This window comes from Aegilops tauschii, chromosome 1 (genome assembly GCF_002575655.3).
Source record: "Aegilops tauschii subsp. strangulata cultivar AL8/78 chromosome 1, Aet v6.0, whole genome shotgun sequence".
Classification (NCBI taxonomy): Eukaryota; Viridiplantae; Streptophyta; class Magnoliopsida; order Poales; family Poaceae; genus Aegilops; species Aegilops tauschii.
In genome coordinates, this window is record NC_053035.3 from 86099780 (window position 1) to 86124873 (window position 25094).

General features: G+C 47.3%; 2 protein-coding genes across 2 annotated transcripts; both read left to right on the forward strand.

The window, feature by feature from the left end:
* The first annotated feature begins 6627 nt into the window (after positions 1 to 6627).
* On the forward strand, positions 6628 to 16561 carry LOC141027697 (uncharacterized). Its single transcript, XM_073504930.1, has 7 exons — positions 6628 to 6725; positions 9749 to 10074; positions 14461 to 14660; positions 15205 to 15336; positions 15435 to 15729; positions 15805 to 16024; positions 16129 to 16561. The coding sequence occupies exons 1-7, from the start codon at positions 6628 to 6630 to the stop codon at positions 16139 to 16141; spliced, it is 1284 nt and encodes a 427-aa protein (XP_073361031.1). The 3' UTR covers positions 16142 to 16561.
* Positions 16562 to 19083: 2522 nt separating this feature from the next.
* On the forward strand, positions 19084 to 22815 carry LOC109780354 (basic helix-loop-helix protein A). The gene is made up of 9 exons (XM_073508841.1): positions 19084 to 19334; positions 19741 to 19924; positions 19972 to 20018; positions 20227 to 20323; positions 20678 to 20692; positions 20988 to 21453; positions 21537 to 21925; positions 22079 to 22462; positions 22546 to 22815. The coding sequence occupies exons 1-9, from the start codon at positions 19084 to 19086 to the stop codon at positions 22621 to 22623; spliced, it is 1911 nt and encodes a 636-aa protein (XP_073364942.1). The 3' UTR covers positions 22624 to 22815.
* The last annotated feature ends 2279 nt before the right edge of the window (positions 22816 to 25094 follow it).

A 25094-nucleotide genomic window follows, 5' to 3' on the forward strand; every position in this document is an offset into this window, starting at 1 on the left:
CCATGGAAGAACTCACCTCGGTGGACGCGGTCGTAGACAAGGTCGTAGACGGCGGCGAAGCAGAGATGAGGTCGCAGACGCAGTCGTGGTGCTCCGGTGGACGCGGCTGCATCAATCGTTTGAATTGACATTTAATCAAACACCTCACAGGCAAGAACAGAAGGTGGAGACAGAGAAGAGAGGGGATCGAGCAGAGAGGGAGAGGGCAAGGAGGAAGGAGCAGAGAGGGAGAGGGTGTTGGGAATCGTAGCATAATTTAAAATTTTCCTACGCTCACCAAGATGCATCTATGGAGTCTACTAGCAACGAGGGGAAGGGAGTGCATCTACATACCCTTGTAGATCGCGAGCAGAAGCGTTCCAATGAACGTGGATGACGGAGTCGTACTCGCCGTGATCCAAATCACCGATGACCGAGTGCCGAACGTACGGCACCTCCGCGTTCAACACACGTACGGTGCAGCGACGTCTCCTCCTTCTTGATCCAGCAAGGGGGAAGGAGAGGTTGATGGAGATCCAACAGCACGACGGCGTGGTGGTGGATGTAGCGGGTCTCCGGCAGGGCTTCGCCGAGCTTCTGCGAGAGAGAGAGAGGTGTTGCAGGGGAGGAGGGAGGCGCCAAAGGCTGTAGTGTGCTGCCCTCCCTCCCCCCCCCTTTATATAGGCCCCCAAGGGGGGTGCGCAGCCCTAGGAGATGGGATCTCCAAGGGGGGGCGGCGGCCAAGGGGGGGAAGGGGTTGCCTTGCCCCCCAAGGCAAGGGGGAACTCCCCCCCCCCTAGGGTTCCCAACCCTAGGCGCATGGGGGGAGGCCCAAGGAGGCGCCCCAGCCCACTAGGGGCTGGTTCCCCTCCACTTTCAGCCCACGGGGCCCTCCGGGACAGGTGGCCCCACCCGGTGGACCCCCGGGACCCTTCCGGTGGTCCCGGTACAATACCGATAACCCCCGAAACTTTCCCGGTGGCCAAAACTGGACTTCCTATATATAATTCTTCACCTCCGGACCATTCCATAACCTCTCGTGACGTCCGGGATCTCATCCGGGACTCCGAACAACTTTCGGGTTTCCGCATACATATATCTCTACAACCCTAGCGTCACCGGACCTTAAGTGTGTAGACCCTACGGGTTCGGGAGACATGCAGACATGACCGAGACGCCTCTCCGGTCAATAACCAACAGCGGGATCTGGATACCCATGTTGGCTCCCACATGCTCCACGATGATCTCATCGGATGAACCACGGTGTCGAGGATTCAATCAATCCGTATGCAATTCCCTTTGTCAATCGGTATGTTACTTGCCCGAGATTCGATCGTCGGTATCCCAATACCTAGTTCAATCTCGTTACCGGCAAGTCTCTTTACTCGTACCGCAATGCATGGTCCCGTGACTAACGCCTTAGTCACATTGAGCTCATTATGATGATGCATTACCGAGTGGGCCCAGAGATACCTCTCCGTCACACGGAGTGACAAATCCCAGTCTCGATCCGTGCCAACCCAACAGACACTTTCGGAGATACCCGTAATGCACCTTTATAGTCACCCAGTTACGTTGTGACGTTTGGCACACCCAAAGCACTCTTACGGTATCCGGGAGTTGCACGATCTCATGGTCTAAGGAAAAGATACTTGACATTGGAAAAGCTCTAGCAAACGAAACTACACGATCTTTTATGCTATGCTTAAGTTGGGTCTTGTCCATCACATCATTCTCCTAATGATGTGATCCCGTTATCAATGACATCCTATGTCCATAGTCAGGAAACCATGACTATCTGTTGATCAACGAGCTAGTCAACTAGAGGCTTACTAGGGACAGGTTGTGGTCTATGTATTCACACATGTATTACGATTTCCGGACAATACACTTATAGCATGAATAATAGACTATTATCATGAACACAGAAATATAATAATAACCATTTATTATTGCCTCTAGGGCATATTTCCAACAGAGGGCAGGGCGTGGTGGCTCACCGGTGGCGTTGGAGGAGAGGCCCCGACGAGCACGTCTACAGTGGCGAGCACGTCTACTAGGGGCGGGCGAGCACGTCTACAGCGGCGAGTTCGGCTCTGCTTCCGCTTCGGCTCTGCTTCCCCGAGGAAGAAGAGGCGGAGATGGTGGGGGCGGAAGGGCTCGTCGCCGCCGGTGAAGACTGAAGACTACGGCTGGAGCGCGAGGGTCGGAGCGGGGGAGGCGGCGGGGGCGCAGGGGCGGCGGGGGCGCAGGGGCGGCGGCGGCGCAGTACGGGTCGGGGCAGTGGGCGGTGAGAGAGATGGGGAAGATAGAAAGGACTGGGGATTTTAGTGGGGGGGAAGGGTTGGCAATGGCGCACCCCCGAGCGGTGCGCCATTAGAAAAAAAATTGTATAGCAATGGCGCATCCCGGAGAGGTGCGCCATTAGTAATCTTTTTTTTTGAATAGCAATGGCGCACCCCAGAGAGGTGCGCCATTAGTAATCTTTTTTTATTATTATTTTTTGTGAATATGAAACAGTAATATATTTTTATAAAAACAGTAATAATATTTATGAATATGAAAAAATCATCAAATTTATTATTTGAAAATATAATCAAATATTTGGGGAGGGTGCGGGGGAGGGCCGGGGGGTCGTCGGCGGCGGTGGAGCGGGGGGGAGGGTGCGGGGGGTCGGCGACGGCGGCCGGTGGAGCGGGGTAGAGGGTGCGGGGGTGCTCGGCGGCGAGGGGACCGGATCTGGCGAGGTGGGATAGCGATCGAGATGGAGGGGGATCGAGATCGAGTGTCCATGAAATTTAAAAATATTCATGAGTTCAAAAAGTGCCCATGAAATACAATCGAGAAATGAAGGCTACAATTTAAATACAATCGATCTTAGCTACCTACCTGTTCACAATCTTCTTGCCCTTATTTTTCGTAAATGGAGTTCTTCTCTTGAACGGACGTCCTTTAGGTAGGGTGGTCCTGCTTCTTCTTGTGGTGTATGCTGATACTTCATCGTCATCGTCATGTTCCATCTTCGGGTCGCCGTACTTGTCGAAGTCTTGCTCATTGGCGACTCCATCCATTCCGATGATCTTCCTTTTGCCTCTCCTCACGACAACACGACTGGGCTTTGACGGGTCGGTAATGAAGAAGCATTGGTCCACTTGGGAAGCCAGTACCCATGGCTCATTTTTCGCGGTGACGTTCGCGCCTGCGGTCTTGGATTTGGCTTCGGGTATAACCATGGTGGTGAAATGCCGGTCTTCTTTTATGACGCTCTTGGCCCATCTGACACGGAACATCGGGACCTTCTCTCCAGCGTAGCTTAGCTCCCAGATCTCCTCGATCCTTCCGTAGTATCTGTCCTTGTCGTTACCGGTGTAGGATTCCATCGTTACCCCGGAGTTCTGATAACCATCGCTCTTCATGTCCTTGTCCTCGGTGTAGAATGTGTAGCCGTTGATATCGTACGCCTCATACGTCATCAGGTTGTGCTAGGCGCCCTGTGACAAGGCGAATATGAGTTGTTCTTCCGCGGAAGAATCCTCATGTAAAGGGTACGACAGAAGCTTCTGCTTGAACCAACGCGTGAAACATGAGTTGTGCTCTTTGATTATATCTCCGTCCATCCTCTGTTGGCCTCGGTCATTGTACGTCTTCTCAATAAAGGTTTTGTGCTCTACCACCCAAGGATCGACCACGTCTATGTGTTGTAGCGCAACTAGATTTGCTCTTTCAAAGTCGGCGAGTCGACCATCGAAGTCGACATGCATTTCGCGGCGACCCTCACGGTGACCCCATCCAGCGAGCCTGCCGAGGTGCCTGTTGACGGGCAGACCAACGGGGTTCTCGATGCCTAGATAATTCGTGCAGTAGGAGATGCACTCTTCGGTCAGAAAGCCCCTGGCTATGCTTCCCTCTGGACGTGACATGTTGCGAACATATCCTTTGATGACACCATTCATCCTTTCGAACGGCATCATGCTGTGCAGGAACGTCGGCCCGAGTTGGATGATATCCTCCACGATATGGACCAGCAGATGCACCATAACGTCGAAGAATGCGGGCGGGAAGTACATCTCAAGCTCGCATAGTATCACCACGATCTCTTCCTGTAGCCTTCTAAGTTGCCTCACGCCAACCGACTTCCGAGAGATGACGTCGAAAAAGTTGCATAGGCCAAATAGCGTTTCATCTCCAGAGCCATGAGCGTTACTTTCAGGCGGGTATCCTCGGGCCTGCATCCTTCATACAATGGAGTAACCGCGTCTATCTCCAGTTGATCCAGCTTGGCTTTCTCTCGGGCGGCAGCTCTTGCGTTATCCATCTGCTTGAGAAGCAGCTCTTGAATATGAGGGTCCTGCACCCAGCCCATCGATGGTCCATCGTCGTCTGCTCCGCCGGCATCTTCATCTTCATGATCATGCCCTTCGTCTGCTCCCGCATCTTCCTCATCATCATGTCCGGCATCTTCTACATGATGACTGTGTACAGCATCACCGTCGTGATCATGTCCTGGAGATTCTTCGTCTTCTCGCCCGCCCGAGCCGCGGTGGTTGTCTTGCTGCCCATCCTCATTTCTTGCCCGACCCCCATGGACGACTTCATAGTCATCTTCATCACCTTGCCACCGATAGCCATCCATGAAACCACGCAAGAGCAGGTGGTCTCGCACCTGCCCGGAATCCGGATCCGCAATAAGGCTCTTCAGCTTGCATCTTCGACACGGACATCTTATCTCCGTCTCGTTCTTTTCAAGCATCTCGGCCTTCGCAGAGCTCAAAAACCTATTCACGATGCCTTCGGTCATCGTGCGGACCATGGTCGCCTGCGGGGTAGAGCAAAACGATATTTTAGAACCAAGAAAAAAATTGGCATGATTTTCCCTAAAAATAGGACCAAAAAGAATGCATAGTGCCAAAATTCTCGCCGAAACGGAAATGAATCAACATCCCGGCAAAATATTGGCAACTATCGCATTTCAAATACCGGTACCTGCAAACACAAACATATATACAACACCACAAACATATGCAACACCACAAACATACATAGATCTAGCCAGGCCATAAAAAGTGCATGTGCACGTTGTTCGAGAGGGAGAACAACATAAAGATAGCTTCCCCCTTACTTACCTATCAAAAAAAGGTAATTTAACCACTTAATTTGGATGAATTTATGGTGCAAATGAGGTGAGGAGGAGGAGGCAGCCGAGACAAGCTTGGAGTAGGAGGTGGAGAGAATGAAGTGGGGAAAGTGAGTGGGTAGGTGTGGCTGTCCAAAATATCTAGCTCGTCCCAGGTTACTAATGGCGCACCACCACCTAATGCGCCATTAGTAACCCTGGTTACTAATGGCGCACCTGCTGGTGGTGCGCTATTAGTAGTTTTGCAAAAAAAAACACTAATGGCGTATCAAGGAACAGTGCGCCATTACTAGTTTAGTAATGGCGCACTGTTCCCTGGTGCGCCATTAGTAGTTTTGCAAAAGAATAAAAAAATAAAAAAAATTAGTAGTGGCGCACTGTGCCCTGGTGCGCTATTAGTATGTTTGGAAAAAAATAAAAAATTATTACTAATGGCGCACCTTGTGGCTGGTGTGGCTGGTGCGCCATTAGTGTCTCGCACCAGCACATGGTGCGCCACTGCTATATAGCAATGGCGCACCAGAGGTGCGCCATTAGTGGCCATTCCATCTATAGCCCTTTTCCTAGTAGTGCTACATTGGTAAGTGCCTTTTCATATGCAGATTGGGTAGGATGTCCAGATGGCAGAAGGTCCACAGGTGGCTTTGCTGGGTTTTTTTGGACCCAACTTGATATCTTGGAGTGCACGCAAACAAGCAACAGTGTCAAGGTCCAGTACTGAGGCAGAATACAAGGCTTTAGCAAATGCCACGGCTGAAATTATATGGGTTCAAACTCTGTTGAAAGAGCTAGGTGTGATACACTCACCAGTTGCATGTCTTTGGTGTGATAATATTGGTGCCACTTACCTTTCAGCAAATCCAGTGTTCCATGCAAGAACAAAACATATCAAAGTTGACTATCACTTTGTGAGAGAAAGAGTAGCCAAGAAGTTGTTGGACGTTCATTTCATTCCCACCAATGATCAAGTTGCAGATGGCTTTACCAAAGCCTTATCATGGCGTAAATTGGAAGATTTCAAGAGCAATCTCAACTTGGTAAGTTATGATTGAGGGAGGGTGTTAGACAATGTAAATGTGTACGTGGTGGTGCAGTATAAACCACGTACACGTATAGTATGGGTTGCGTGCGTTGTACTCTAGGTAGTTTAGGTTAGTTGGGATTGATCTCTATCTTGTATAGATCTTAGCTTGAGGATCAATCTCATAACAATCTGAACTACCGTCCTTGTACCTATGATTTATAAATAACACGCAACTCGTCCCTGCGAAAGCATACGCTTCAACCATATTTTACAGTGTGAACATGTCTCGTCCTTTGCAACGAAAATAAGAGGGCGAGAATTGGCCCATGCTGGCCCTGCCTCCTGCCCCACGTGACCGGCCTCGCCATGAGCCATCTGGTGCAGCCACCGGTCAAACTTTAAAGCCTTCAAGCCCTCTTTCCCCCACCTCTCCCTCTCTCTCTCTCTTTCCCTCCCTCTATGAACAAGCAGTGGTAGGTCGGCGGACGCCATGGCGAGCAGCGGCGAGGTGCAGAGATCGCTTCAGGCGGTGGCGCAGGGGCTGCGGTGGACGTACGCCATCCTCTGGCAGCTCTGCCCCGACCAAGGGTACAACTGTTAGTTCTAATCTTGATTTAGTTTTTTGCATGTAGCTAGTTGCGTACCTGTAGTTCCGGCGAAGACATGCAAGACGAGATGCTGGAGCGGTCGTGCCACGCGGTATGTCCGGTGAGATGCCGTTGGTGGTGTGACTTTGCCGCAGTGCATGCAGGAACTTAGGATATTATCTAGTAGTTAGTTGAGTGCATGCATTACTTGTTAGCTGCTTAGCCGGACCATGAGTTAGTGGCCGTTGTGGTGAGAGTGCATGTAGGCAGTGGGTTAGTGGGCAAGTGTGGCGCCCAGAATTTGTGTTGGTGCGTGGCACGAGGTGCCCACATCCCTTGTATAAATATTGCACCTGAGTTAACAAAGAGGAAAGGGCCGAGAAGGCAGTGGAAAAATGTAGCCTTCGTGGTAGCCAAGGGAGAGTCACTTGGCAAAGCTATGTGTTCTTCCCTGGTATATGTGTGTGTGTGTTCTTGTGAGAGGAGAGAAACTGCAAGTGAGAGTTGTGTGTGAGGAAGAAGAAGCGGCGCTGCGAGGAGGCGGCGTCAACAATTGGTATCAGAGCCTTGTTGATTCGAGGCGACGATGGCGGCACGGCGGGCTCCTTGTGAGGAGGACGTCGACGGTGCAAGGTGAGCGTGTCTTTATCATCGTCAAGCTGCGTCACGAGCGATGGAGAAAGGTGTCATGCCCGGTAATTTGCGGCACCGGCAGCAAGGAGGTGATGGCCATGGAGCGGAGGCCATTGCCGCGAGGAGTTCCATGTCCGAGTCGGCGACAAGGTGCGTCATCGTCGGCAACATGGAGGCGAGTCACCAGCGAGTTGCGTCACCAGTGACGAACATGGAGGCGAGTCACCGGCGAGTTGCGTCACCGGTGACGACCATGAAGGCGAGTCACCGGTGACGACCATGAAGGCGAGTCACTGGCGAGGTGCGGCACCGGTGGCAAACATGCGGCGGCGAGTGTGCCATGGCGGCGCGCTCGTGGGGAAGGCGTAGAAGGTGTGGTTCTCATCGAGGCCAGCAGTGACGGTGACAATCGGCGTGACAAGATGGCATTGGCGGCCATCTACGTGTTGCACCGACGACATCGTTGTCGACGGCAAGTGGTTGCAGGTGATCCACCTCGAAGATTGGAGAATCAAGAATTAGGAGGGAAATTGTTAGTTCTAATCTTGATTTAGTTTTTTGCATGTAGCTAGTTGCGTACCTGTAGTTCCGGCGAAGACATGCAAGATGAGATGCTGGAGCGGTCGTGCCATGCGGTATGTCCGGTGAGATGCCGTTGGTGGTGTGACTTTGCCGCAGTGCATGCAGGAACTTAGGATATTATCTAGTAGTTAGTTGAGTGCATGCATTACTTGTTAGCTGCTTAGTCGGGCCATGAGTTAGTGGCCGTTGTGGTGAGAGTGCATGTAGGCTGTGGGTTAGTGGGCAAGTGTGGCGTCCAGAATTTGTGTTGGTGCGTGGCACGAGGTGCCCACATCCCTTGTATAAATATTGCACCTGAGTTAACAAAGAGGAAAGGGCCGAGAAGGCAGTGGAAAAATGTAGCCTTCGTGGTAGCCAAGGGAGAGTCACTTGGCAAAGCTATGTGTTCTTCCCTGGTGTGTGTGTGTGTGTGTTCTTGTGAGAGGAGAGAAACTGCAAGTGAGAGTTGTGTGTGAGGAAGAAGAAGCGGCACTGCGAGGAGGCGGTGTCAACAATATGTATCAGAGCCTTGTTGATTCGAGGCGACGGTGGCGGCACGGCGGGCTCCTTGTGAGGAGGACGTCGACGGTGCAAGGTGAGCGTGTCTTTATCATTGTCAAGTTGCGTCACGAGCGATGGAGAAAGGTGTCCTACCCGGTAACTTGCGGCACCGGCGGCAAGGAGGTGATGGCCATGGAGCGGAGGCCATTGCCGCGAGGAGTTCCATGTCCGAGTCGGCGACAAGGTGCGTCATCGTCGGCAACATGGAGGCGAGTCACCGGCGAGTTGCGTCACCAGTGACGAACGTGGAGGCGAGTCACCGGCGAGTTGCGGTACCGCTAGCGAACATGGAGGCGAGTCACCGGCGAGTTGCGTCACCGGTGACGACCATGAAGGCGAGTCACCGGCGAGGTGTGGCACCGGTGGCAAACATGCGGCGGCGAGTGTGCCATGGCGGCGCGCTCGTGGTGAAGGCGTAGAAGGTGTGGTTCTCATCGAGGCCAGCGGTGACAGCGACAATCGGCGTGACAAGATGGCATTGGCGGCCATCTACGTGTTGCACCGACGACATCATTGTCGACGGCAAGTGGTTGCAGGTGATCCACCTCGAAGATTGGAGAATCAAGATTAGGAGGGAAATTGTTAGTTCTAATCTTGATTTAGTTTTTTGCATGTAGCTAGTTGCGTACCTGTAGTTCCGGCGAAGACATGCAAGACGAGATGCTGGAGCGGTCGTGCCACGCGGTATGTCCGATGAGATGTCGTTGGTGGTGTGACTTTGCCGCAGTGCATGCAGGAACTTAAGATATTATCTAGTAGTTTGTTGAGTGCATGCATTACTTGTTAGCTGCTTAGGCCACGAGTTAGTGGCCGTTGTGGTGAGAGTGCATGTAGGCAGTGGGTTAGTGGGCAAGTGTGGCGTCCAGAATTTGTGTTGGTGCGTGGCACGAGGTGCCCACATCCCTTGTATAAATATTGCACCTGAGTTAACAAAGAGGAAAGGGCCGAGAAGGCAGTGGAAAAATGTAGCCTTCGTGGTAGCCAAGGGAGAGTCATTTGGCAAAGCTATGTATTCTTCCCTGGTATATGTGTGTTCTTGTGAGAGGAGAGAAACTGCAAGTGAGAATTGTGTGTGAGGAAAAAGAAGCGGCGCTGCGAGGAGGCGGCGCCAACAACAGCAACACCACCAACTCTAGCTCCATCCTCGCAACGTTCATACTACCTCACTTGCATAACCACCTCACTCATCTTGATCTATCCATGCTCAACACAAGTGTTCTTTAAAAAAATTCTTTTGCTCGTCACGGAAATCAATGGGACTGCATGCAGCGCACTGGTGTGGGTGGAGGGGCACTACAACAGCGCCATCAAGACGCGCAAGACGGTGCAGCCGGCCGTCGCCCAGGCGCAGGCGCCGGCGGCGGCGGCGGAGGCAGCCGACCAGGCCCGGAGCCGGCAGCTGCGGGAGCTGTTCGACTCGCTGGCCAGGGAGGCTGCCGCGGGCGGCGGGACAGGCTTCAGGGACGTCCACGGCTGCGCCCAGGAGGCTCGGCGGCCCAGTGCGGCGCTGGCGCCGGAAGACCTGACGGAGACGGAGTGGTTCTATCTCATGTCTGCCTCCTACTCCTTCCCTTCCGGCGTCGGGTACGCACCACGTTTGCAGCTTTTCTTGCACTGTTTTTAGTATGTTGTTACCGGACGTGGATTTGGTGAACATGGATGCGCACGCATCCTTTATAAATAGTAAATTCGAAAAAATACTAGAAAAAATCAAAAAAATCTGAATTTATTTTTTTAATACACATAGTCAACCGGGATAGTCGCATATGAAGTTTCACGAAGAAATCACATCCGTGGTAATCTAGGCAAAAATGACAAAATCGAAGCTATATTAAAAAACAATGTTTAATGAATAGTATGGCCGCATTTGTATTTTCTTCACTAAAAATACCATGGGTGTCAATACATCATGAAACTTCACATGTGAGTAGAATGATCGACTATGGTTCATACTGCGAAATTTTAGAAATTTTTAATTTTTTCTAGTATTTTCTATGAATTTACTATTCACGTGGGTGCGCGCGCACCCATGTCCACCTTTGTATTTTTGCTTGTTACCGCCTTTTCTTACTCCGGCAAAACATTCCGGCTGTAGCTAAGGAAGAAAAGTTTCGGTCCATCTTGTTTTGACAAATTTCTAACCAAACTTAGACAAAATTACGGGAACACTTCCAGCCTTCAGGTGTGCTACATAGCTCAACCGTGCAAAATTGCGGGGTGCACTAAGGCATCCCCCGTCGTGAAAGGTGTTGTCGTGTTAGAAAGTTGTTTGTATCTTTTTTAGCTCTCTCCGTATCAAAATATAAAATGTTTTTTTATATATTATCATAGTGTCAAAAAGCGAGTGGGGCGTTTTGGAGCTCGGCCTCCATGGAGGCCGAAAATTTTTCATAAGAAAAAACAAAATTTGAACTTTTAGTATCAAAATAACCTAAAAAACATTGTACAAGTAAAGAAGGAAGTGATGTGTGTGTGTGTGTAAAATTTTAGGATGAATTATTTTGAAATGCAATCTGTGCAAAAAAGACAAATTCATGGACTTTGAGGATGAATAATGCATCTACTAAAAAGCCTTTTTTTGTGTACCACTCATTTTAACGCATTTCGTCCTAAAAAATATGCACACTTGTGATTATGTCCCTATAAGTATATGTGTATTTTTAAAAAGAGAAACATGCACATTTGAATTTTGATCATTTCAAATTTGGCCTCCATGGAGGCCAAGCTGCATTGGGCATTTTCGCCAAAAAACATCTTATATTACAAAGGTAGTGTTGTTTATGTAGTTCTACTGGTCGTAAGAGTAGCACACTCCAATAATTGTTGGTAATATAATATACACATGTATATCAAACCAATATTCAATATTACTCTCCTTTGGAATCCCGAAGATAAGCAAAAAATTGGCCAACATTCTCCGAATTCCATAGAACATAAGCCAAGAATAAACACAACTCAATAACAATTTTGCCAAAAAGCATTTAAACAGGATGTGCTCAACATTCTCATCCTATCCATAAAGAGAACACGCTGCATTTGCCTGACTGCGAGGTTTAAGAATCTGTACTATAAGACACCTAACGGCTTACCAAAGAAAGATTTTAATTTTAAGAAGGGTACGGGCCCTCCAACTATCTCTCGGTTTCTGGGACAATCTGCACTAGATGATCCTCAAATCAAGAGACTTAACAAAGAACTTTTGAGAAAAAACGTGGGGCCAAATGACTTGGTCACAATGGAGTGGGACTCAAAGCAGTAAGAGTCAGTCACCAAACCATTTCTTCCAGAGAGAGCGAGCGTTGGCAAAGTCCCAATTGTTATCATGGAGTTTGGAAAAATAAGGCAATTTATCTTTAAGGGGCCCATGCCCTGACCACCAATCCAACCAAAACCAATTGGAAGAAACGGAGCCGACAATGAATTTTATAAGGGATCTAACCAACCTAATCTTAACGAAGGATTTCCAAAATTGAGAGTCATTCCTCGGAGTGGAGCTGGAAGGGTCTCCATTGGGTAAGTATTTGGCTCTAAGCAACTCTCTCCAAAGAGTATTGTTGCTAGGTTGAGAAATTTTCCACGACCATTTCATCATAAGACACTTCTTCTTGATGGAAGTGTTGATGGCACATAGGTTTCAACTTAATGAGCTTATATCATTTTAAGTGTCCATGCAGTTCCAAATGACACTAGTAGAAAAAGGGTCAAATGTGAAGCACATTAGTGCCGGTTTGATTTTGAGCCGGCACTAATGTGTCCATTAGTGCCGGTTCCAATGGCTAGGCGGGAGGAGCTCTTTAGTACCGGTTCGTGGCGAACCTTTAGCACCGGTTCGTGCCACGAACCGGTACTAATGAGGCTGTGGCCCCACGAGCACCTTTAGTACCGGTTCGTGGCATGAACCGGTACTAGAGTTTCTTACTAAGCTGTTTTTTAGTCCCACCTCGCGAAGAGAGAGGCACTAGGAGCGGTTTATAAGCCATGAGTGCAAAGATGATGATGAAGAGGCGCAATGCTCACCTTCACGTTGCTTATCTTCAAGCCTTGAGGAATAGGGTAGACTGCATGGAGCTATGTGCAGTGCAGTCTACACTATTCCGAAAGGCTTGAAGCTAATTAACGAGCATTGCGCCTCTTTTTTATTTTTAATAACTTATTACAACTCCGGACTTCTTCTGTTACGGCAAAAACTGGATGCACTTCGTGTACAAACTGGACAATACGGCAAAAACTGGATGCACTTCGTGTACAAACTGGACAATCTCTTTCGAAGTATCAGGGCCGGTTTCGGACAAAAACTCATCTGTTTTTTAATAACTTATTACAACTCTGGACTTCTTGTGTTACGGCAAAAACTGGATGCACTTCGTGTACAAACTGGACAATACGGCAAAAACTGGACGCACTTTGTGTACAAACTAGACAATGTCTTTCAAAGTATCAGGGCCGGTTTCGGACGAAAACTCATCTGTTACACCGGCAATTCATTTTTTTAAACTTATTACAACTCCAGACTATTTTTGCGTTCAGTACGCAGCATTCAAAGCGACGTCATCACTTTTCAACACTTTCTGACATCATTTGTTGTTTTTCAGTCATTTACCGATTTGTTTTCAGAGCTAAATGACCATGAAATTGAAAATCGCTACAAAATGAACTCTGAAAATGTTAAAACTTGGCATGGTATCATCATTTCACCCACATAGCATGTGCAAGAGAGTAGAGGGGGTTACGGCAAAAACTAGAAGCACTTTGTGTACAAACTGGACAGTCTCTTTCGGAATATTAAGGCTTCGGACGAGAACTCATCTGTTACACCGCCACTTCATGTTTTTTAAACTTATTACAACTCCAGACTATTTTTGCGTTCAGTACGCACTATTCAAAGCGACGTCATCACTTTTCAACACTTTGTGACATCATTTGCTGTTTTTCAGTCATTTACCGATTTGTTTTCAGAGCTAAATGACCATGAAATTGAAAATCGCTACAAAATAAACTCTGAAAATGTTGAAACTTGGCATGGTATCATCATTTCACCCACATAGCATGTGCAAGAGAGTAGAGGGGGTTACGGCAAAAACTAGACGCACTTTGTGTACAAACTAGACAATCTCTTTCGGAGTATCAGGGCTTCGGACGAGAACTCATTTGTTACACCGGCACTTCATGTTTAATAAACTTAATTGAACTCCAGACTATTTTTGCGTTCAGTACGCACCATTCAAAGCGACGTCATCAATTTTCATTTTTTAAATAACCTAAGCATTACCAAATTGAATATAATGATAAAACACACTAATATTAAACATAAAAAAAAGAATCACTGAATAATCTATTTTCAAAGTTAAGTTATTCACAAATTAGTGATTCACACAAATTTTAAATAATTCTAAATGTAAACTATTCAAATTTGTAAACTACCGGCACTAATAGAAAGTTTGTAATTTTTTGTACCTAAAGCAAAAATATTCACAAAGAAACTCTAAATACAGCAAAAAACAACTCAAAAATAAATAAAACAAAAATAAATAAAGCAAAAAAAAGCCCGCCTACTGGGCCAAAGCGGCCTGCATACGACTAGAAACCCAACCTGTTGTTGGGCCAGGATGCAGGCCCGCAAAGGCCCAATAGGCCCACAAGGCAGCACAGAACAGGTAGGCCCAGAAGGCCTGCAATAGAGAGGAGCTCGAGACAGCTGCGGCGACGGGGCTTATAAGCAGGTGCGGGCGCCCTTCGGCTAGCGAGGTGGGACTAAACTTGCCCGCACCGCACCTGTGCCACCGCACCCCTTTAGTACCGGGTCATGGCTCCAACCGGTACTAAAGAAGGGTCTTTAGTACCGGTTGGTGCCACCACCCGGTACTAAAGGTGTGCGCTTCCCGCCGCTTGGGCTGGCCAAATTTGACCTTTAGTACCGGTTGGTGGCTCCAACCGGTACTAAAGGCCCATCCTATATAAGCAGCACTAACAAATTTTGTCAGTTTTCATCTGCTTCTTCTCCTCTGCCCCGTCGCCCGCCGCCCCCCGTTGCTGCCCCCGTCGCCGCCCCGTCCCCGTCGTCGCTGCCCCGGCCGTCCCCGTCCCCGTCGTCGCCGCCCCGTCCCCGTCCCCATCGTTGCCATCCGCGTCATCGCCGCCCGTCGCCGTCCCTGTCGCCGCCCCCCGTCGCCTCGCCTCGCCGGTGAGCGCCTGCCCTGGCCGCCATGTCCACACACACACACATTGTTAATTAGTTGTAAATTGTTAGTAATTTTTATGTTTTTAGTTATAGAAATATTTATAGAAATGTTAGAAAATTTTCTATTTTTTAGTTATAGAAATATTATAGAATTGTTAGAAATTTTTCTGTTTTTTAGTTATAGAAATATTTATAAAAATGTTAGAAATGCATGCCAACTTCAAGAATGAAAATATTACTATATATATATAGCTACTTTATATATTTTAGTAAGAAAACTAATAGAAGTAGTTTATTTTTAGTAAATTCTTAGTTGAATTATTTGAATTAATAGAACTAGTTTATTTTTAGTAAGAAAATTTAGATATCTGATATTTGATGATCTAATTAAAATATTACTATATAGAACTAACTACTTTATTTTAGTAAGAAAATTAATAGAACAAGTTTATTTTTAGTAAATGCTTAGTTGAATTAGTTGAATTAATAGAAGTAGTTGAATTAATAGAACTAGTAAGTGTTTAATGTTTCACCTATATGAACATAGAAAATGTCGTCTGACGACGAAAAAGATTTCATTAAGTGCGAATACTGTGAAGACCAGCGCGACCTGTGCGACAGAAATTTCCTAGTTGATGATAGGCGCTTCAGCATCAAGCAGACCTTCGAAGTGGATACAGTAAGTCACAACGACAAGTCTTTTTTCGTAATTAAGCATGACTTATATATGCTTCATTTGCTTCAACTTATAATTTTAAATTTTCACTATTCTACTAGCGCATCCCCGGCCATGCAAGAATTTTTGTCTTGGATAAGATAGGTTTCAGTGCTATGGAAACTATGGAGGTAAAGATAGTTTACCTGAAGACGGAGCATGGTTATACTTTCAACGTCAAATTATACAATGCAGACACGTACACCTATTTTGAATGCAAAACTTGGCAAGCACTATGCAAGGCTTATGCATTTGAGCCTGGTATGGTTATCACCTTTGATATTCGTCCGGAAGATGATATTGAAGGTAATAAAGACATCTGGGTCGATGTGCAGACGCCTCCAGTTCTACCATTATGTGAGTTTCTCAACCATATTTAAGTCTTTGATATTGTTTATTCAAAAATAGTTGACAACAAATTTCTATTGACAGCTTATTTCCATTCAAGCAAACATGTCCGGTGCTTGGTAGATAGGACCTACTACTGTCCCAGAGCTGAACTAAACTGCGAGGAGATAAGTCATTATGTTTCATGGCTTGAGGATCTTCATACTGTCAAGACAAATTTTCTTCCCGCACTTGGAAATGTTAGTACTCAAAACATGCGACCAATAGTGATCGTATTGAACTACGGTCACATCTATGAAAGATGGTAAGATTTTTACTATTTGTCCTCAGTGCATCTTTTGCATACATTATTTTTTTCTAAACTTTCATTGCTAAGTATATTAATTACTATATGATGTTCTTTAACAGGGACTCCCGATGACAGTTGTGCCTCAGTGGATCGAGACTAAAGGTCACATGTCAATGGTTAGCTTACGGCCAAGATATCCTACATTGCACATGAGTGCATTCAGGATTTCTAATAGGGATGAATGCTTAATAGTGAAAGATTGGAGCAAAATTGTTAACGATCCCAGAGAAGTACTAGGGGGCAGCAATGAGAAGCGCAGCCCACGATTAGGAGACAGGTTCATCTGCATGCTCCAGTATGATGAATCAGGAGAGCTATACATGTTCTATGCTATTTTACCTGAGAGAGAGCAGCGGGAGTGATTTAACTAGTCCATGCTCTTAGTACTTGTCCTCTCATGGCCGTGTTCTTCGTCCTGAACTTAATCTCAAAGGGTGATTTGCTTTTGTGGTGTTATGAACGCTTATAATATCATGACCATGTTGAACTTGATGATATCTTTGCTTCTGGTACAAGTGAATGTTTTTTCTTTAAGCTAGTGTTGGTGGTGATTAGATAGCGGTAATGACTATGATGATTAAACAGTGGTAATGACGACTATGATGATTTTTAGCTAGCTAGTATACTGTTGTTGATGATATGATGCAAGAGTTTTTATATTAATATGATGATGATGATGATGAGTTATTATATCATTTATGAAAGAAACCGCAGATTAGTTTAAGCTGGATGGATCCTAGCTAAGTGATCAACTATATGCCATATCCATATTATACTTGATCACTTAATTATAGGTGATCAAGTATAATATGGATATTGCATATACTTGATCACTTAATTAGCTAGCTAGGATCCACATGCATCCAGTCAAAACTAATCTGCGGTACTTTCACCTAATGATTTAACAACTAAAATAATCACTAAATTAAATTGAAAACACAAAATTAAAGGAAAAATAAAAAATAATACCAAAACACCCCCAAACATTTAGTACCGGTGGTGTTACCAACCGGTACTAAAGTCCTGCACGCACCCGGGCCTGGCTCGTGCCACGTGGTGGCGCTTTAGCGCCGGTTCGTGATGAACCGGTACTAAGGGGGGGGGGGCCTTAGTCCCCACTCTTTAGTGCCGGTTGTGGAACCGGCACTAAAGGCCCTTACGAACCGGCGCTAAAGCTAGGTTCTGCACTAGTGTGAGTTCCTTTCGACAATCAATAAAAGCCCATTGTGTACATAGGCATATTGGACAGGCACATAAGGATGAGCTTGTCCCATACAGATTGAATTTACCACACCAAGGTGCCACTCTGCATGTTTCGCACAAAAAAGGGTCCAATTTGTCAAATATTATTTGAGCTTTTAGATATTTGCTTGACATGCTATTAAACTTTCATATAAAATTGTTATCCCATTATTTTTTTCGAAACAGAGGCAAAAGTTTTATCTCCTCGCATTAATAAAGAAGAAGGTTAACAAGTTTCAAGGTTCGTTTGCCTCAACAAATGGAAAACAAAAGCCTACTCTCGCGACATGAGTGAACTCAAGTGCTTCACCCCGGCGGTAATCCAATCCTTGACCTCATTCTTGATGTGTGCAATGATTATGGTCGGCATAGTAGACTTAATTCTTAAAACCCTTGCATTTCTATCATTCCACGACTCCTAGATGACCAACACTACAAGCAAGGCCATCGCCCGTCTCATATGCTCTTCTCGCAACACTTCAGCCTCCCACCAAGCATGAACCGAGAGGAGCCCTTGCCAGGAAGTGGTGTCGAGCTCTAGTGCATCAATCCAAGATTTGGCGGTGTTCCAAATTATTTCTGATAGAGAACCCACATGTGAACAACATATGGGCTGCCGACTCAGGCTTCCTCTTGCATAGCTGACATAAACCACAGTTTGGTCAGCCTCTTCTCTCCAAACGGTCGTCCATACTCTATTTTGAGGACGAGCCAATTGAAAAAATTGCACTTGAGGTGCCTTAGATGACCCAAACTATTGGCACCATGATGGTATCAATTGCCCCATGGGAATGGGTCACGCCAGGGAATACTTACCATTGGCGGTCATCTTCCAAACAATATTGTCAGAAATGTCATCGTGGAGATACACTTGTTCTAGACTTGCTCAAAGGGCGCAAAATTGCACAATGTGGGTTACCAAGAGCCCAAAAGTCATGTCAATCTTCTTAAGCCAAGAAATATTGTGCAAAACGTCTCGCACGGAGAGGCTCCTGCCAGTCGAGGTATCAAAGACGAGGGGCACAATATCCTTTGGCTTGGACCCAAGAAGCCAAGGGGAGTGCCAAAACTTGGTGGTCTGGCTATCGCCCACCATGATGGTAGTTGCGATGTAGAAGAGGTCCATGTGCACCTTGCTGCAAGGCGTCCCCAATCTAACCCAAGCTTGATTAGGCTCCTTCCATTGGTACCATGGCCAACGCAATCAGAGCGCTCTAGCATACTTGCACAAATCCAAAATCCCCTAGCCTCCAAACTTCCTTGGCATATAGACCAGCTTCCACCACGCCTTGCATTGACCACCAGAAACCTTGTTGAAGCTTTTCCACCACCACAAGCATCCCATGTTAGGACTAGGAGCGTGATATGGTAGACCGCCTGCTCCGTTGGGACCGCTTTGACAAGGGCAACCTTGCCAACTGCCATGATGTTGCCTCCCTACCAGGGGACGAGCTTACCCACCACCTTGTCGACGAGATGCTCCAAATCAATCCTCTAATGACAGTGCATAGACAGAGGTAGCTCGAGATATATCATGGGGAAGGTGGCCTACTTGGCAGGAAAACTCTCGAGGACCTTGTCAAGTTCGATGTCAGTGCATCAGATGGGGGCCACAACCATCTTCTCCAACTTCGTCACAAGGCTTGTTACCTCCCCAAAACCATGCAGAATGGCGGTAGGGCGCTAAATATCCACCCGAATTGGCGCCACAAAATGACCGTGCCGTCTGCATATAAGGAGGTGCGAATGAAAGCAGCCCTCCCACCCACCGAATGGAGATGGTCCCCGTGAGTGGCGATGTCCAGGAGGTTCTGAAGCAAGTCGATCGCAAACACAAAGGGAAGTGGGGAGAGCGGGTCTCCATGAGAAAGGCCCCTCACATGCTTGATCGGCTCCCCCAAGAACTCAGCGAGACCCTCAAAGTCGAGGATTGCATAAGAGCGGCAAGCATGTCTCGGAATTTTACCAAGAACCCCCTACGGTGGAGAAGATTGAACAAGTGGTCCCACCAAATAGAATCGAGGTCTTCTTGGTGTCCAACTTAAACAAGAGAGTTAGCTTCTTTAACCTGTGCAGCTTACGCCCCAAATTGTGAACATATAGAAAGTTTTCATGGATACTCCATGACTTGATGAAAGCACTCTGGGTCCGGGAAACGAGCATGTGCATGAAGGGTGCAAGACGCGAGGCCATCATCTTTGCCACAAAAAAATCACGGTCGTGTCGATGATACTAATAGGCCGAAAAAAATCATAGATTCACTCGGCGGCATCCTTCTTGGGGAGAAGCGCGATGTTGGCCGTGTTGACCCACTGGAAGTGCTTTGCATGCAGGGGCATGGAAGAACGCACCATATAAGCCTTCGGGGCCCGACGCCTTGTCCTTAGACATTTGCACAGTGGCATCAGTGACCTCCTTCTTTGTGATAGGGTCGCCAAGGGTCGACAGGTTGCATTGTGTGAAGTCCATGCCCTCCCAATTGAAATTATGCGTCCTTCTCTGGCTCTTGTGCAGTATGGACCTGAGGTGCTCCTGGGTCAACTTCTCTCTCTCATCATGATGCACCATTGCGGAGCCGGTGGACGAAGTTCTTCCTTCTACGGGCATTCACACGTAAGTGAAACAAAATCATGTGTTGGCGTCACCCTTCTTGTGGTTAGTTATCCGCAAGCATTGCCTTTTACATGCTCACTCGAGGACGACCAAGGTAATGACCCTCCTCTTGAGCCTCCTCCTCAAATCTCCCTCCTCCGGTGATAGAGTTCTCAAATCTTTTCTGTCGAGTTCAACACCTGATGACTCCACAGTTACACTTGTTCGTGCTAGTTGACACCTGATAATCTCCTGTTGTCACGAGCCCAGTAAATCTGACATGTACTCTGTTTGGTTGATACTGGTCTGTACTCTCTTTGCAGGTTACCTGGAAGGGCCTTTGCAAGGGGAGGGCACGTATGGCTTAGTAGAGCAAATGAAGTTGACAGCAGGGCATTCTCAAGAGCAATACTTGCCAGGGTACTTTTCTTTTCTTAATTTTCCCAAACCATTCGTTAGTTGGCGCTTAATCTGCAGCGCATGCAAAATCATAATTAAGCATGACAAAAACTAGATGAACAAATTGAGTAGAAAGAATGAAAAAGCATAATTCTTTACCTAATGGTAGACATACAAAGTGATTGGGGCAACAACAGGAAATGCATACCAGTGATTGGAGTAGGGATATGTGCAACAGGAAATGCAAAGTGTATAAACATGCTATAATGGCGAAGCCAACACGAATCTGTACAATTCAGTTTCCCCCCTTCTTTGTCTGATGATATTTTCCTTCTCATTTGGTGCATAACAAATTTCGGTGGCAATGAATTGCAGAGTGCAGGAATCAAGGTATTTCCCCTATAAGCGTAGCTATTTACCAATTATAAATTTCTACCTACAAACTTCGTCTAATATCCATTATCTGTACATCAATCATATCACAGACGATCGTATGCATGCTGATTGTCGACGGTGTCCTGGAGATCGGGACCACAAAAAAGAAAAGGTGAATTCACATTGTATTATTTCATTATAAACTAACCTGCTTCTCATTACTTCTGCCAAAAAAAATCTGCTTCTTATAACTGTGAGGATAAATCAGGGAAAATAGAGGCTTTGACTAATCAAAATGCACATATTTTAGGTGGAGGAAGAGATAGGTTTGGTCCAGTATGCGATGGCCATCTTCATGGATCAACAAGAAGCCCACATGATCCCCAGCATCTGCCATTCCAACCAAACCAGCCACATTGATCAACAGTCATTCCAGACACACACTTGTCAGACAAAGCAGGAGCCAAACAAGTTTGACACGGAGTACGAGGATGATGAGATGGAGTACGACGACGACGACGAGATCGACGCGGGGTGCGCATCGGGTTCAGCAAGCGATGATGATCAGGCAACACATAATGCAAGGAGCAGCGAGCTGATGCAGGTTGAGATGTCAGAAAGGGGGAGAGATGGCTGCTCAAGCAACCTGGGCGATGAGATCCAAATGCTGATGGTCTGCCAGAACGGTACTAGTGACCATTCCAATTTGCATGGGCAAGATGAGCCTTGGCATTTTCTCTACGAGGAGCTATGCAGTGGCTACCCTCAATCGTCAGGTAGTAATTCCATTTCTCATTCTCTTGATTTTTCTGGCTAACGTCTGACCTCTTTTGGTGTCCTCTCTGTATCCCAGCTGCAGGTGAAGACCAAGCAATGGCTGAAAATGCTCACTACGCACAGACAGTCTCGCTGATCCTGCACCGCAACAACGCCCTGAGACAAGCCGACGGCCTGCACACCGGGTCCTACCTGGCAATCTCGCACCGATCTTCATTCTCCAGATGGGATGCTGGCATCCATGGACGCACGGTCGCCCAAGGCGCCGCCCGGCAGAAGATGCTCAAGAGTGTCCTCCTGTTCTTCAATGCTACCTGCAACAAGCCACCTGGTGATCTGAGGTGCGACGAAGCCGGTGCGCGGAGGGAGGTCGACTTCGGCGCCAGCCATGTCATGCAGGAGCGGAAGAGAAGGGGGAAGCTCAACGAGAGGTTCATCATCCTGCGGTCCCTGGTGCCCTTCGTCACCAAGGTACGTGCACGACCTTCAGCCAAAAAGATTCAGTTATATTTGTTTCAAACAAATTCAGTACTAACCAGGAACTTTAACCAGAATTCCTTCAGTTATTTTTGCTTACAAAAAGAGAGATTCAGTAACCTTGCATGGATCTGTAACCAAATTCAGACATCTTCTTTCCATGGTTATCAGATGGACAAGGCCTCGATACTCGGCGACACGATCGAGTACGTGAAGCAGCTGACGAAACGTATCCAGGACCTTGAATCATCGACAGTCAGGGGGCCGACGATGTCGAGAGAGAAGCGTGCGCTGCTGACAGGCATGGAAGGGCCCAGCAGCAGCAGCGGTAGCAGCAGCAGCGCCCCGGTGGCCACGGACGTGCAGGTCTCCATCATCGAGAGCGACGCGCTGCTGGAGCTCCGGTGCCCCGACAGGCGCGGCCTGCTGGTGGCCATCATGCAGGCGCTCCAGGAGCAGCTCCGGCTCGAGGTCACCTCCGTCCAGGCGTCGTCGGACCACGGCGTGCTGCTCGCCGAAATGCGAGCCAAGGTACAGGGCCATTTATTCTTGGTTCATTCATCTGTCTGAACGTTACTTTAATGCTGGCTTGTTTGCTGCATGAATACATGCAGGTGAGGGAGGTGCATGGGAGGAGGAGCAGCATTTCGCAAGTGAAGAGAGCGATCCATCTCATCATCTCATCGGGATGAGCGGATGTGCAACAGATCGGTACTAGCATATGCCATCAGCTCTCCCTTGATGCTTATGAATCGATAATAAGCACCCTTTGTCGAAAAATTTCATCAGGCTTAGTTTTTTTTAGCCTCTGTTCATATATATATATATATATATACACACGGTTTTGGTAATTTACATGCAGATGAAAACAATTCGCTTTCATCCGTTTTCTGTGCCGTGCGATCTGTGCGCGGAGATTCGTGTGTTTGGCCCATTATTTATCTCTTTTTTGTCTCGTTTCTCTTATCGGCCTGTGTGGTTGACCCGTTATTTTTCCCATCGCAACCCCGCGCGCTTGTGTCGCTCTCCTCCTCCCAGCCCCTCTGTCATTTCTAACACGCAACCCCAAACAGAGTCGAGCGAGAGGAGAGAGACAGCCATGGCGATTTGGAGCTCCGCCTCGCCGCTCGATCCAGTGTTTTGGTGGTGACTCGTCCGCGCTCTACCTCGTGCTGCCCCGGTTCCTCTGCTTCCCTTCTGTTCCTGGCAGCGGGATCTGCGACATCTCTCGGCCCCGCACCGACCCGTCCCCATTTCCGCCGCTGGCGATTTTGTTCGTTGGATTCGGTATTTTTCCCCTTCCCTTTTTGTTGTTCCTGTGATCTGTTAGGTAGTGAGTTGGTTTTGTCTGTCAGATGTGTTGATTGTATCCATCCCCCGCAGCTATTTTCCGTGTAGATTTGTTTAGGTTGCGCCGTTTCTGGGATGCGTTTGGTTGATCTGCTAAGCGTGGTAGCTGGGATGCGCGTTGAGCTGCTGATCTGTACTTGGTTGGTTGTTCGAATTCGAGTTGTTCCTGTCAGGTTGGCTTGCTTAGTTGTAGTAGTCTGATGTATTCAGTCAATTCGAACGGATCTATTCTGTTCCCTGGCCTAAATCCCTAGACCGCGTTTTTCTTCACTGGTATCGCTTAGTGGGTATGTTGTTTACTCTGCAATTCCTATTTGGATTTATAGTGATTTACAGTGCATTCCTCATTGTTTTTTAGAGTGATCTACAGTGTAATTCATATTGGTTTTTATTGATGTTTCACTGTAATTCGTAGTGGGTTCCCACTGTAATTTTCTAGTGGGTAGGTAGTAGATTGTAGTGTACTCCTTGGTTATTTTACAGTGTAATTACAGTGTATTTTGTCAGTGGATTTGCACCGTATTTGCTAGTGGAATAACAGTGCACGTGTCATGTATAATTACAGTGTATTTTTGTCAGTGGAGATGCATTGTATTTGTTAGTGGAATTACAGTGTATTTGTCGGTGGATGTACAGTGTAATTTGATAGCTGATTTACAGTGTAATTGACTTGGATTTTTATAGTGGAATTGCGTTTGGATTTACAGTGTATTTGTCAGTAAATTTACAGTGTAAATTCAGTGTAATTACACTGTAATTGTGAGTGTATTTACAGTGGAATTACAGTGTGTAGCTTGATATTGTATGTTTTATAGTAGAGAAATTGTGACCGTTTTGTGATGCATCGCTAGTTTGCAATTGATATTCGGAATTGCTAACTTTCAGCTGGATGAAAATAATTGGGCTTCATTCGTTTTTTCAGCCGTGTGATCTCTGTCCTGAGATTCATGTTTTGTCTTATTGGGCGCACTAAATTTTTGAGGGAGACCCGTTTTAGTTTTCCCTCGCGGGCCGAACCACCGGTCTTCTCTTTATTTTCATTTTTTTTCCTTTTTCTCTCCCCTTCCCCTTTCTCATTTCTAGCACGCCACCGAGAGAGTCATGGCCATTTGGAACTCCCCTCGCCCCTCCCTCAAGTTCTTGGTTGTAATTATCCCCTATCGCCTATATCATCCCCTGCATTTTTCTTCTTCTGATTTCTAGATACGGCAGATTGCATTCTTGTCTATTGGTCATTTTTGGGCTTTTTTGTTGCGGATGTAGCGTTTGATGTAGATGTAGCGGTGGATCTCTCTATCTTTTTTAATATCAGCTTATCCTGTCATTTGATTTTGATGCCCCCTGTACTGGGTGTTGTTTCATCCCTATGGGCGTCTGATAGGTGTATGATTCCACTGGTTGTTTCAATTCAGCTTGCCTATTTGATGTGGATGTAGGATGCAGATGCTTAATCCCCTGGTTGTCCCGTCGGGCCGTCGTCCCGGCCAGTGGTTCTCATCGTGACTGCCACAACCCGCTTCACCGCCTCTTCGGGCTATAGCACCGCGGAACAAGGTCCTTGCGGCCGTCTGAGGCCGGCATCACCAACCCGCGCACCACCCCGCTACATCACCCCTTTGGGCCGTAGCACCGCGACACGCGGTCCACACTGCCCCGAGATCTTCCTACTGTCACCCCGATCTACCCGCCGCTGCTGCGTCGCCCTTTCGGGCCGTAGCGTCGCGGCCCCCGGTCCACTCCGCCGTCACCGCGCGTCGATCTTTCCTGGTATGCTCCGCGCCGCTTCCCTTGGCGCAGGAACGCCACCGTCTGC